Raw genomic sequence first — 14,399 nt, forward strand, 5'->3', positions numbered from 1 at the left:
TGGGGAGAAGTGTCCCGGGGGGGGGGCGGAAATTGGGCCTTGCACCTCCCCTCTCGCCCCCCCCCCGGGCCCCGTCCCCCTTGGATGTTGCGGTCTTTACCCCTCCCCCTCTCTGGGCTTAGCCCTGAGGATTTGTATTCAAAATGGAGGCGGGTCGGGAGGGAGAAAACTACACCTCCCGTGCTGCCCCGGGGGCGGGAGAAACTACCCCTCCCGTCATGCTCCGCGAAGAGCAGGCGCGCGCGCGCGCGGCTCCCCCGTGACGCTACCGCTCCGCCCACCCGCTTCCGGAACTGGCCTATAAAAGGGGGCGGGCGGCGCGGGCCGCTCTCTCTCGGCTGTTGTTGTCGCCGCCATTTTGTCGGAGGCCGGAGGCTCCCGCCGCCATCCGCCGCCATCCGCGGGCACTGAGCCCGGGCCGCCATGAGAGCGAAGGTGGGTGGGGCCGGGGGCCGGTGTGGGGCTGGGGCCCGGCGGGAGGAAGCGGGGTTATGGGGCGGGGGGGTTCCTAGACCTCGGGCCGCTCTCCCCCCCCCCCCGGGGCCGGGGGCGGGGCCTTGCAGGGGGGGGTGACTGCGCGGCGCTCGCGGGGGTCCCCCCGCCCCAAGCCCCGTGCACCGCGCGCTCCACGCGCCTGGGAGGCACCGGCCTGTGGCGTCCTGCGCCCACGTGGGGCAGGGCGCTGGGCTCGGGGCTGCCAGCTGATGCACCCCCTGGGCACCCCACTTGGTGGGCATCGGGGGGGGGCGGCGCCCTCCGGAGAGGGGGCGATGGGGAAGGCGGGTTCGGATCTGCCTGGCCCCAGTGTTACGTAGCGCCCCATAGAAATCCGCGGGGGGTGGGGGGGGAGGTTTGTTGCCTTCATTTCCCCTCGGGCACCGTCCGCTCAGTGCAGCGGGTAACGGGGGGCCTGGAGACACGTGCTGGCCGCCTGTTAATATGCTGCTGACTCTTGTGTTTCCCCCTCTTTCCTCTAGTGGCGAAAGAAACGTATGCGCAGGTACGTGAGCTTTTGTTTTGTCTGGTTTGGCCTGGTGACTTGCCATGTTTGCCCCACAGGTGGTGGTGCTACTAGATGTCAATGGCTGGCATGACTTGTCTTTATAAAAGCTACATCTTCTGTGCTGGGCCCTCTAGGAAGGTGGGAATGCGCCTGGCTAAGATGGTTGGTGAGACTTGGTAAATAGGGAGTGGGGAAAAACGTGTTGTGTGTGTTAATGTTAGCACTGCATCCCACATCCCTCAGGCTAATTGATGACCGTTCAAATACATTTATTTCCGTCATGTCTAGAGGCCTCAGCTGAAATTGGGAGCCCATTGTGCTAGGTGCTGTAAATACTCAGTCAGACCCTGGCCTTGCCCCCAAAGAGTTTGCAGGCTAAACTGACAAGACAAGCAGGAGGGTGTAGGGGGTAAAGTTCTGTAGTAGGATTTGGGGTAAATTCCTGTTTCTACAGCACATGTGGATGTATGACCTTGAGTAAGTTTTGTGCCTCCATTTCTCATCTGTAAAATGGTGATAAGGCTACTTCAGGGTGGGGACTGAAGAGAGAGAAACCTTGATGCATGTGAAGTGCTTTGTGGTGTATGCCATTTTAAACCTCGCAATTGACTGCATCATTGTAAACACTGCTTTTTGTGTGTGTGGGGGGGGGGGGGGGTGTCTCTGCAGAACTAAACCCATTTTATTTCCAGTGAATATTTCTTAGCTCATCTGGCAGTGCTGTGTTAGTGTGTAAGAGCAGCCAGGCCAGCTCAGAGCTAAAACTGCCTGTGTCCTCTGGCATTTTCCAGCTTTGGTGTAACAAGCTGCTCTGTTAGGCATGGCAGGTAAGGATGACGTGGGGCCAAACTTATTGCAGGAGTTAGTACATTGGGTTTACACGAGTCTCTCCTGATTGTATGTGTTTAAAAGAAGCCATTAAAACACTGTAGCAAAGATGCAAAGTTCCTTTTCCAAACAGAGTAAACATGCGCTTGTTACTGTATTTAGCGGTTTAGTTTTCTACTCTACTTTTAAATAAGGTCTGAAACTTCAGTTTAAAACTCTGGAAAGGCAAGCAGGAATAGGCTTAGGTCTAGACCTCTGCTTTCCCCACTTCAAACTGTCCTTCGTGCTAGAGCTAGCCTCTCTACTGAAGGGACTGTCCTCGTTGGTCTTCTAGCCACATTTCTGTGGGCAATGAAATGGGTTTCTGGTCATTTCACTTTGGGTTCTCGTGCACTAGGACAAGGCAGCAGTTAGGTGGCGGACATTGTGGGGTTGTCATTCTCTTTAAAAACTGCACATTGTAACTTTGGTCCAAAACTATGGACATGCTTGTTCTTGCACAAAAGGTGTTTGGCCCGGTAATGATTCATTCAAAGTCCGTTTAAGCAGGTTGGCTGCCTGCTGTGGAATGTCTGACAGCTTTGTTACCATGCTGATTTTCTTTTTCTGATGGGGTAAAATTGTCTTTCTCAGGCTGAAGCGCAAAAGGAGAAAGATGAGGCAGAGGTCTAAGTAGATGTCTTCTCTGTTGCTACTGAGGCTGCAAAGCAGAGCAAAGAAACGTTGGAGCTTGGGACACAGACCTCCAGACACAGCTACTTCCTGGTGTTGCAGAAGTGCTTTCCTACGAGTCTTGAAGAGTTTTCCATCTTAAGAATGAAGATCTCATCCATATGGATGATAGCCCTGAGCTTTGACGTTCTGGACTGGTTCTGGTCTTTGTAGTTGAATGTAGCAGGTATACAATAAAGAGAACCTGGTTTGGTTGGGAATTCAGCATGTTTTTTCTTAATGTTGCATTTTAAATAGTTGATTTTAAAACAGAATCTCAATGTGATCTCTAGGCATGTTATCTAACTTGACTTTTAAAGCTACTTGACCTGCATCATTCAGCCCTCTTCTCGCTGGCTTTCTGGGCCTTTTCCCTATACACACAGTTGCATGGCCTGGCTGAGGAGAAGAAGAATCCACTGAATCTAGAAATCACTTTTGCTGAAGATGTGACTGGGGAAAGTGTTCAGATGTCCAGGCCACAATGCAACACTGTTGTGAGTTGTATGAGTGTGTGATGCACAGTGCATGTGCACATATACCATGGTACATTTTTTTTATGCAGGAGGTGTAGCCTTCAGAATTAACAGTGCTGGGTTCACACTGGTCCCTGAACAGTGACTTCCTAGTATAAAAGTGTTGGTTCTTGTACTGAGAGCATGGATAGAATGTCTGACAAGTGGCAGAGCATTACATTTCTGCATTGTCAGGCTTATCCACAAGTTACATTCCCCCGATGAAGTGGGTGGCACAAGATGTAGATGGTGTATTGAGATGTGGATGGTGTAACTGCTTGCATTAAGGGTAATCCCTTTCCCAGCAGTCTTGCATCTGAAGAAGTGAGGTTCTTACCCACGAAAGCTTATGCTCCCAATACTTCTGTTAGTCTCAAAGGTGCCACAGGACCCTCTCTTCCTTTCCCAAAAGGCTACCTGCCCTTGATTGGAACTTCAAGGAAATGAACTCAAATTTATAGCACCCTTCACTGAAGACTTAAGAGCGCTTTATCCTCTTTTCCAGGGGGTAATGCTATAATCATGAATATGCTGAAAATATAAACGCTGAAACCTGGATGGGGGATAATCCTCTGGCAACCCCTCCTAGCTCAGCTAGTCATGATGGCTGGCACAGTCCACTACCTAGCTTTGTAAGAGAGGCCCTCTTTAGCTCAGGAGAGACCAGGTCCTTTTTCTTCTTGTGTCCCAAAGAATTTAGCTTAGGCACAATGCCCAGGTGTGTGATTTGAGTCTTTGGCAAGCTGCCCAGCTGTGATGGAGGTGTGTGGGGGGGCTTTCCCAGGGCTATGATTAAGATGCTCCCCATCAAGGGCAAGGCCAGGTGACCTCAAACTGTTCAGTGTCCCCCCTAAGCTGGAACAGCTGCACCACAGGCTCGGTGTTAAGGCAGTGTGTCTGGGGGGGGAGACTGGGGGGGTGAGCTGGTTGCCTGCGTGGGCCCCAGGAGGGGGCAGTGGGGCAGGACCCTGTTGGGCGGGGGTCCCTCAGGGCGAGGGGCTGTGGCCCAGGTAGCCACGACAACCTGTGTGGGTGCCATGGTGCTGCTATTGGCTGGAGCCGACCCGGTGTTCCCTGTGATGTCATGCCCCGCCCACCGCCCTCTAAGAGGGCGGGGTCTCCCCGCCGGAGTTAAAGCTACGGGGGCGCTACCCTAGGCGGCAGGGCTTTGTCGCTATGGTAACACGCGACGGGCCGCGCGCGCTGCAGGCCGGGAGGCCTCCGCTTCCGGCCGGCGGCCGGAAGGACCATAGAGTAGTTCCGCTGGAGGGCGGAAGGGGGCCGCTCTTTGTGGCGGCTGGAGGAGGACGCGGCCGGAGAGCGGGTGAGCGAGAGGCCGCCCCGAGCAGGGGCCCGGGCGGGTCTGGGTCCCACCAGCCCCCCGAGCCCCCTCGGGCTCCGCCTTCTCCCCTGAGCCCCCGGGCCGGTCCCCTGACCCCAGCCGCGGGGGGGGGGGGGTTACCGCTAGTCCCGCCCCCCCCGCCCTCGGGCCTGGCCAGGGTCTGCCCCCCCCCCCCGAACCCCGGCCCGGTCGGTGCGCTGGGGGCGCAGGACGCCTGGGTTCCCGGCCCGGCGCTCGCCGCTGTCCCCGGCTCCGGGGGGGGCGGGGGAGTCGTGTGGGTCGCACCGCCCTGGTGGCGCTCTCCCGAAGTGACTCTCGGGGGCGGATTTACTCTACCTGGGGGGGTTAAAACGCAGAGGGCTTTTCCCACCCGCTCTGGTAAAGTGAGCTCGGGTTCCCCAGCGAGCCCAGTTAGCCACAGTCACAATCTGGGGCACTTCCTTCAGGTTTTCATGAAGTAACGTTATGAATGGGCTCGGATGATACCATAGCGGGGGGCTGGGCTCTGACCCAGGAGGTCCCTTCCAGGCCTAGTCAAAAAGGCTGAGGGTTTATTAGCTTTCCCTCGCATGCCTTTGGATGGCCGCATAAGCAGCTTTTGCTCTCCTGCCTTGATTTACACGGTCAGCCAGGTAGAACGTTATTTATTATTTGTGTTGTCATAGCGCGGAGAGCCCTGATCCCAACCCCATTGCGCCAGCTGCTGTACGTGCCACAATGGCCCTGCCCTAGAAAATTTACTCTCTGCCTCTGGATGTAACCATATGTGATGACAGACTTCCCCTACCCTTCAGATGTCTACAATTCAGGATACAGAGTTCAGACAAGATCTCTCACCTGCTGCGGTACCTCACGTGCTGTGAAGATACACACCTGGGTATCTGACACTAAGCTGTGTGGCAGCAAGGCGATTCCACATACCCTGCTGGGCGGGTGTGAGTTAAAATAAAAGTAGCTGCTAGCTTGATTTAAGAGCATAAGAACGGCCAGACTGTGTCAGACCAAAGGTCCAGCTAGCCCAGTATCCTCTCTTCTAACAGAGGCCAGGGCTGGGGCCCCAGAGGGGATGAACAGAGCAGGGAATCATCAAGTGATCCATCCCATCACCCATTCCCAGCTTCTGGCAAACAGAGCATAGGGACACCATCCCTGCCCAGCCTGGCTAATAGCCATTGATGGACCTGTCCTCCGTGAATTTAGGTAGTTCTTTTTTGAACCCTGTTATAGTCTTGGCCTTCACAACATCCTCTGGCAAGGAGTTCCACAGGTTGAGTGTGCGTTGTGTTATGAGAAAGAGTAAAGAACACTTCCTTATTTACTTTCTCCACACCAGTCATGATTTTATAGACCTCTATCATATCTCCCCTTAGTCGTCTCTTTTCCAAGCTGAAAAGTCCCAGTCTGATTAATCTCTCCTCGTATGGCAGCCATTCCATACCCCTAATCATTTTTGTTGCCCTTTTCTGAACCTTTTCCAATTCCAATATATCTTTTTTTTGAGATGGGGTGACCACATCTGCATGCAGTATTCAAGGTGTGGCCATACCATGGATTTATATAGAGGAAATACAATATTTTCTGTCTTATTATCTATCCCTTTCTTAATGATTCCCAACATTCTGTTAGATTTTTTGACTGCCGCTGCACATTGAGTGGATGGTTTCAGAGAACTATCCACAATGACTCCAAGATCTCTTTCTTGAGTGGCAACAGCTAATTTAGACCCCATCATTTTATATGTAGAGTTGGGATTATGATTTGGGCCCTAATCCTGTCTAACGCCAGATAGAGAGCTGTGAAATTGGCCCCATCCGCCTTGGACTTGACTAATAGAAAATCGGCGACTACTAGCTTGTTTTGATTATTTTTTAATTTCATTAGGACTTGGATCTCAAATCAAGTCAGCTCCTCTAGCTGTGATCCGGCCTGGGGTGACGTTGAAGATTTTGGATCTTACAGGTAACGCTGAGCCTTTTTGAACAGGCCGTCTCTGTTGAAGGGTCTGCTGGGGTCAAAAGACAGTCGGCTGTTAAATGCATTGGGACCCCTAGAGTTGTGGATGTTGGTTTGTAGCGGAAGGAGTCTGAGCCTCTTGGTTTCTATGCAGTGGCTGGTTCTCAGTCCAGGCAAAGTTCGGAGTGTCGAGCTGGCTCCCGTGCTGTAACCAGTATAACAAGGTCTGTGCAAAAAAACAGTTGATGGCTTCTCTCCAAGTTGAGGGGTTCTGATTGTTTGGGGGGCTGGGGCCTGTATCTCAGGAACCCCTTGGTCAAATGGCTTCAAATGTGGCTCGCTAACCCTACCCACTATCCCCATGAGGCACAGCACATTTCAAGAGCCTGGGTAGCCATGCAACTTTTGCTGCACTAAGAGTCCAATGTTCTCCTGAAAGCTGGTCCTAACCTGAACCACGGCAGAGGCCGGAACCTTGCTGTAATGCCTCAGGGCAGATATTTCCCTGCCAGCTACAGCAGAACAGTTCCTCTGTTTCAGTGAGGATCCCCCACTTCCCCCATGTCCGCCTTGTTTTCTCACTCCCAACCTCCTCCTTTTTTTGCAGTTGCTCGAGCTCCCTCCACCAGGAGGGGAGGGCGTGGGTGGAAAAATGCCCGACCGCGACAACTACAACAATGGCAGTAGCAGCGACGAGGCGGGCGCCAACTCCGACGACATCTGCCGCGACTTCCTGCGCAACGTCTGCAAGCGTGGCAAGCGCTGCCGCTTCCGGCACCCCGACATCAGCGAGGTCACCAACCTGGGCGTGCGCAAGAACGAATTCATCTTCTGCCACGACTTCCAGAACAAGGAGTGCGTGCGCCTCAACTGCCGCTTCATCCACGGCACCAAGGAGGACGAGGACTATTACAAGAAGACGGGGGAGCTGCCCCTGCGCCTGCGCCAGAAGGTGGCGGCTGGGCTGGGCCTGTCCCCGGCGGACCTGCCGAACAGCAAGGAGGAGGTGCCGATATGCAGGGACTTCCTGAAGGGCGACTGCCAGCGGGGAGCCAAATGCAAGTTCCAGCACTTGCAGCGGGAGTACGAGTACGACGCCCGGGTCATCGCAGCCCGGGACCCCGGCATCGCCACCACCGTGCGCCGCTACGACCCCTACGACGTCATGTACGACCCCGACCGCTACGACGACCACGACCCGGTGCTGAAGCGCAGGCGGGTGGACGGGCTGCACTTCGAAACCTACGAGTACAGCTTCACCAGCCCGCGCACGGTGGAGTACCGGCTCCTGGAGGAGGAGAACATCATGCTGCGCAAGCGTGTGGAGGACCTCAAGAAGCAGGTCAACAACCTGCTGGCGACCAACGAGGTGCTGCTGGAGCAGAATGCCCAGTTCCGGAACCAGGCCAAAGTCATGACTCTCAGCTCCACCGCCACGGCCACCGAGCAGACCCTGGCCCCGACGGTGGGCACTGTCACCAATTATAACCACAGCATCGCCCAGACCCACACCACGCTCAGCAGCCAGGCCCTTCAGCCACGGCCCGTCACCCAACAGGATTTGGTGGCTCCGGCCGGAGCGCAGGCAGCACCCCCCACCAACGCAGCGCCCCCCATGAACCCCGAAATCACCCCGCTCTCGGCTGCTCTGGCTCAGACCATCGCCCAGGGCATGGCTCCTCCGGTCTCCATGGCGCCCGTGGCGGTGTCGGTGGCGCCTGTGGCAGTTTCAATGGCACAGCCGCTGGGAGGTATCACCATGAGCCACGCCACCACGCCCATGGTGACATACCCCATCGCGTCGCAGAGCATGAGGATAACAGCCATGCCACACTAACCGCCCACAAAGGGCCCCACGTACCGCCATGGGTCCGGGCTGTTCGGAGCTGCCCCCGGCAGGCGGAAGGGCTCCGTCCTTTGGGGAGACTGGAACCGAGAAGGGAGAGAATTGAACGGAAACCCTTGGAAACCTCTCTCCCTTGCGGGAGAGGCCTTTTAGGGGATGGGCTTTCCACCCTGCAGGCGAGTGACCTGGATTTCCCTTAACCCCTAGCAACACACGTGGTCTTCCACAAGGCAGCAGAATTCAGGGATGAAGGGCTTTAATGCCACATGATTCGAAGGGTACAGTAACCTCCGAGCCTTTGCCCCTCACTTGTATCTTTGCCCGAATACCTGCCCCTCCGTAGCCCTGCGAGTTCAGGAACTCAGTCTATCGCCCGGCTATGGCAGTATCATTTCACTGACAGGACACACCAGACTGGAGGCTGTAGGGTGGGAGCTTGGGTCCCCTGACTTGCTGCTCTCTAGTAGGGATTCTGCCTGAGCCCAGGGAAGCCCGGGAGTATCAGGGAAGCGAGATCCTGGGGACAGCGCCTCCCCCAGAGCTGGCAGAAAGGCTGGGTCTGTCTGGCAGCCTCTCCTAGGGGGAATGGCCCTGGGGCAGTTTTGCCTGGTGATGAAATGGTTAAATCCCAAATAGGATTTGGGCTTGTGTGTAAACTCAGCCCTGTTGCTTTAAAAGGGGGCAACACAACCTAGACTCTAGGAAACCGTCTTTACGGTGGCCTTGAGAGCATCCCTGTTCCAGTCACCCCCCAGGGAGAGGGTGGCGCATTCCTAGGACCATCTGAATCCCGGAGGGGGGTGTTCACCAATTCCAGCAGACGTTGTTGCTGAATTGCTCATAAACCCCAGGGTTGGAAGTAAACCCAGCCGCGGGCGTGGGGCGCTAGTTAAAACGTGATAGCGTCTGACCCCGCTTCGCCTCGCAGCTCATGGGGTGGGGATTGCCTTCTGCTGGAGGTCGTGGGTTGAAATAAACTCCTCTCTGTTGCTTTATGAATTGGCAGGGCTCCTCCGGTCACCTCCCGCGGCAGAGCAGCTCGCTGAAAGGAGACCAGAGTTGGGCAGCGATCCTGCCAGGTCCCTGAGCACCCTCCAGAGTGCTCAGACCCGCTCATCAGTTCCCTCTGGAGCTGTTGGCACTGGCAAATGCAAGCAAATCCACCCGTGCCCTGAGCACCCCTCACGCCCTTCGCCATCCACCAGCCACTTCCGTGCCTGAGCCTCCCCACCCCGAGACTTCCATCTGCCTCTTACGGCCACTTTCTCTGTTCCCCCGTTCACACGTCCTCAAAGCAACCTGGTTCAAGGAGACCCCTCCCTCCCTCCCTCCCTCCTATGCTGTATTTTTGTTTCTAAAACCGAAGCTCACCAGGGGTCTAGAGTAGGTTTTGCGTAGTTCTGTCTGGGTTTGAGAACTTAAAGAGGAGGAGAATGCTTTACAGCCGGAGCTCTTTCTACGAGCGCTGAACTTTGTAAGTCTAGCGGTTTAGTTCTGTGACTGCAGTGTAAAGTTTTCAGCTATTAAAGGAGAACGTACAGCCCCCGACGGATATATTCTGGTGTTGACACTCGCTCTTTAAAGCGCTGGTTAGCCCCCTGATGGAACGTTTGCCTTTCATCTGAGCATATCCAAGCACTTTACGGTGGGCTGGGATGTCTATAAACCCCACTGAGATGTCGGTAAGGGCTACGTGGGCACCACTGAAATGCAGCCACCTCTGGGGTGAAATGTATCAGTGCTCCACGGGGGATGTGCCGGGGCATCTTTAGTAGCTGAACAAAAGCAGGAGCTCTGCTTTACGTGGTAGCACCATGTTGGTGCATCGGTTCCTTGCGGAGTCAGGAGCGCGCCCCCTACTGGATTGCTCCAGTCCCTTCTCGCAGCTTGCGTGGAGTCTCCCATCCCAGGGCTGAGTCTCCCATGACCACGGCTCCTCTTAGTATGTGATGGGTGCTGTCCGGTCGCAGTGTGGAACGGTATCCTGGCTGGCCTGTCACCCCTGCACTTGGGAGAGCCTCTCTGATCTAGGCGCCGAGAAACCAACATTTTCCAATTTTGTCTGTGCAGTGTGCTGCATCTTCGCTATTTGAAGACCCTTTCCCACGGGCTCTAGGATTTGGTTTCAGCAAGTGGGGAAAGCTTGTAGGAAGATTGGGTCAAGTGACTGAGCCGGCGGGGAACCCTGATAGTTGTTCCACCATGTGCGGGGCGCTGAGATCGGCATGTAGCAGCTGCCTCCCTGCCCAGGTAGGTAGAGCAGGGCCCGGGGAGTCATGGCTACTGCTGTCCTCAACTTCGCTCCCCTTCAGGGCTGGCTGTTACCCCCCCAGTGACTTGGTGAAAGCTTCCCAGAGCGACTCCCGCTCTCCGCAGGGACAGCCCTAGCACCCTCGGGGGCTCCTCCAGAGAGGTGCAGTGGGTAGAGTCGGTGCTTGGTTGGGGGGGATTGTTTGTGCCTGGAAGTGATGGCACTTCGCGCTCTGTTCCAGCAGCACTGACCTCGTACACGGACAGCAATGGGCTTGAAAAGGGGCTCTCCAGGGGCCAGACTGTACAGGTGATGGCTAGTCTGCAGCCCGCCCACCCCGGCTGCTGCAAAGGGCCCACGGTTACAATTTCCTTTTGCCCCAGCTCTGCATTGTTACCCCCCGGGTTAGATCGTTGGTTCAGACCACTGCTGTAGCAGGGAGACTCCATCTGGTCTCGCTTTGTGCTGCAGCCAGGGGGTGAGGGATTAAAGCCCTGGCTCATTCCTTGTTTACATGGAGGCAGCTCCTTGGAGCTTCAGAGCCATTCAGTGCGCTGCGCTCCTGCAGTCATCGCCCGTCAGGGCCTCTCACAGGCTAGGCACTAGGTGAATAAAGTCCAAGACCAGAGCAAACCATGGAGGTTATCTAGTCTGACCCCCCCGGTAACAGAGGCCAGAGAACTCACCCAAACTAATTCCTAGAGCAGAGCTAGAAAACCATCCAATCTTGCTTTAGACATTGCCACGGCTGGAGGATCTCTCAGGACCCTGGGTGAATTGTTCCGATGGTTAATTACCCTCCCAGTTACAAATTTACACTTGATTTCCAGTCTGAATGTGTCTAGCGTCAGCTCCCAGCTGTTGGATTGTGTTATTCCTTTGTCTGCTAGACCGAAGAGCCCGTTACCAAATATAGGAACTTAGACTCAGCAAGTCCCCTCTTGGTGCTCAGTGAAATAGATCCGAGGAGCTCAGTCTGTCTATGTAACTGAAAGCACTGGAGCGATGCTCCCCCCTTGGAAATGGGCTCCCTTAGGGCTGGTTTGATGCAGGTGGGAGCTCAGAGACTGGTGAGGGTTGTTCACTTCGGTGGTGTTTGCGAGCTGCTTGTCTGACTTTCCCCCAGTGGTGGGGTTTCCAGCTGGCAGCCTGGTTCCCTGCACACTTTGTCCCTTGCCACATCTGCCTGGAGTGTACAGGGACAAGACACCCTCTCAGCCAGGGCAGCTCCCTGCTAGAATCAGCCGGGCATGGCGGAGGTATGCAAAAGGCGTCTTGGCTGGACGCTGCTCTTTGCAGATCGGTGGTTGTGAGAGTAACGTGTACGTAGAGAGAGCCCCGTTCTGCCCCAAAGCTTCCAGCAAACTACACGCCCTTTGCCGCTGAAAGGCAGCCAACGCAAGGCGCCAGTCACCCTGAGAGGCTGTACCTGGGGGCCTGGAAGATCTGTGTAATTGACTGTGTAACCTTCCCCACTGCCACCCCCCATCAGTTTCTCTCACCTGACGGGCTCATTGCATCTGCCTGAGCTTCCGACGTGTGGTTCCAGGAAGTCTAAGCATTGGAGTCCCTGTCTTTAGGCCTTTAAACCATTGCCCCTGGCAATGCATCCCTGCCCTTCCTGCCTATACGCTGGAAGAGCGCGTGCTCACTTCACGCTCAGGTTCTGGGTTGCTCTGGAAATAAGTGAGGCTGTGGTAGGGTCTTATCTGTAATAGCACGGGGAGCAAAAGCCCCTGCCTTCCCCCACTGCCATCTGCTCTGATGCGCCAGCCCCGGCCTTTGTTTCTACGGCACTGCTCCAGGCAGCTGGCACCAGGCCTACCCTAGCGTGGGGGTTATTTATGTTCCAGCAACTGGATTGGAAGCCTGGTAAGCCATCGCCAAGGCCCAAGGGATGAACTTTCAGCTGCCATGGTGTATTCAATCAATCAGAGACGGCTTTAAACCCACGGGGTTTTGTTTAACCGGGAAGGCTCGAGGCGAGCGATGCACACACGTAACTGCAACAGCAATTATCCTGTTGGCAGAAGAGACGCTTAGAGCTCTCAGCAACGAGTAATATTCAGCGTGAGCCAGACAGCCGCGGACGTGTCTAGCTCTTTATGAAACACCTTGGAAAGCACGGCCATTCAGATGGAGGGCACGGAGATGTCGTCATTCTGTCCTAGCGCTGTAGGGTGGCTTAGATGGAAGCTTTGTAAAGAAAGTCTGCTCTATCTTTGCCACCTGGCACTGTAGCAGTTAAAACGAGGGATTGGAAAGCAGGACACCTGGGTTCTGTTTCCCAACTTTAGGGAGTGCTGCCAAGTGGTTAGAGCCAGGGGTGGGGAGCTAGGACTGCTGCGTTCTACTCGTGGACCAGTATTTGGCAAGCTGTGTGACTTTAGAGAAGCAGAGGGTGGAAAAGCCCAAATCACCAGACTGGGGTGTGACGAATGGGGACTGTTCTTACTGTGGTCTGTGAATGCTGACAGGGGAGTGTGGCTAGGATAGTCTACATTGGGGGATGAGAGACTGACCGATGGAGAATACCTGGGCATGTATCATGAGAACCCAGGAAGGGGTCAGAGGCCAGGTGACACCTTTGCCGGGAAACTAACAAAGGCTGGGGAGAGAGTTCAGAGCTGGCTGGTGACATGGCTGGGAGGCAGACGGGGCTCTGACCTCCCAAGGGGGCTAGGGTGTCCTGGGACCCCAAGATGGACCTAACTGAGGGGGTCCTGTTGTCCGTGCCTGCAAGACCTGTCTTGGACTGTGTTCCTGTCATCTAAATAAACCTTCTGCTTTACTGGCTGGCTGAGAGTCATGGTGAATCGCAGGAAGCCGGGGGTGCAGGGCCTTGTGTCCCCCCACACTCCGTGCCAACTGGGGTATTCACCCGCTCCTTGGAACAGCTGATTTATAGCACCACCTCATGAGCCCTCCGCTCATTGCAGTGCAAAGTAGCTGTACTCCCCTTCCCCGTGAACCTTTTTTGCCTGTTTAAAAGAAACATCCTCAAGCCGTTTGGGACACAATCTGTATGGTAATCACAATGCTCCAACTGAAATCAGACTCCCAGATGCCTGCAGGAACAGTGCTCTGGGAAATCTAGTTTACACAGAGAAGCTTGGTGAGTAAAAACAGGGATTAGGTAACCTGTACAGCTGGAAGGCCAGAACGGCTGCTACAGTCAACTGTGGACAAGAAACGCAGCTTTGCTCATCACACAGGATCTGTTCTGCAAGGGAAGGACAAATCGTCTGGCCCCAGCCGTGCTGTTGCCAGGAAAGCTTTCAGCAAGATAAGCCTGTAACAAGAAGTCACAAACATGCAGTTTGCGGAATCAGAGATTTTGCCCTGAGAACAACATGGAAAGGAGACAACGAACAAGGCACTTGGCTGAGTCAGAACTGCACTGGCTTCTCAGGCCTGGCACTGACTGGCCTGCGTGACCTTGGCCCCACTCTCTATGGCCCAGTTTCCACATCTCTAAAGCAGCGATAACGATACTTTCAGGCCGTTGCAAAACGTTTAGAGATTGATGGATAAGAGCGAAACGAGTCCTATCCTGTAGCAATCTCCCTCAGGCCTCAACCTTGCAGCTGTGCCACAGAAGCCACACAGGAAATTCAGGGGGTTGGGGAGGGGGTTGTCACATCCCTCTCCCCAGCACTTTTAGTCACGATCTTCACAAGCCATCAGCGTAAAACCCCGCCCTGGTTCGACTGTCGAAAAGGGAGGGATTTTTCACATCAGAATGGTGTGAAATTGGCCCAAACTGCAGCCGTACCAGAGGACAAAGCTTGTAGGTTGGCAAAGTGCAAGTCCCTAGCCTGCTGTGGGTTGGTTCAGGAGCCTAGGAGAGCGTGGGGAGATGCTCAGGGCTTTGCAAATGCAAACGTGGTGCCAACCCCCCGTGCCTCAGTGCAAGAAGCCACCGCTTGGGAGCGGAGCCTGGCCCCCTG

At 55.1% G+C, this 14,399-nt stretch overlaps 1 protein-coding gene and 1 long non-coding RNA gene across 2 annotated transcripts; both read left to right on the forward strand.

The window, feature by feature from the left end:
* The first annotated feature begins 324 nt into the window (after nt 1–324).
* LOC128828026 (uncharacterized) lies at nt 325–2,763 on the forward strand. The gene is made up of 3 exons (XR_008443151.1): nt 325–435; nt 978–1,000; nt 2,465–2,763. It is a non-coding gene; the product is annotated as an uncharacterized LOC128828026 (long non-coding RNA).
* A 1,470-nt stretch (nt 2,764–4,233) lies between these two features.
* Nucleotides 4,234–9,752, forward strand: ZC3H10 (zinc finger CCCH-type containing 10). The gene is given in 3 exon segments (XM_054012322.1): nt 4,234–4,335; nt 4,337–4,381; nt 6,960–9,752. Coding segments are annotated over 3 exon segments (1,377 nt in total). The 3' UTR covers nt 8,190–9,752.
* Nucleotides 9,753–14,399: the final 4,647 nt, after the last annotated feature.

The sequence above is a fragment of the Malaclemys terrapin genome, chromosome 23 (assembly GCF_027887155.1).
Source record: "Malaclemys terrapin pileata isolate rMalTer1 chromosome 23, rMalTer1.hap1, whole genome shotgun sequence".
NCBI lineage: Eukaryota > Metazoa > Chordata > Testudines > Emydidae > Malaclemys > Malaclemys terrapin.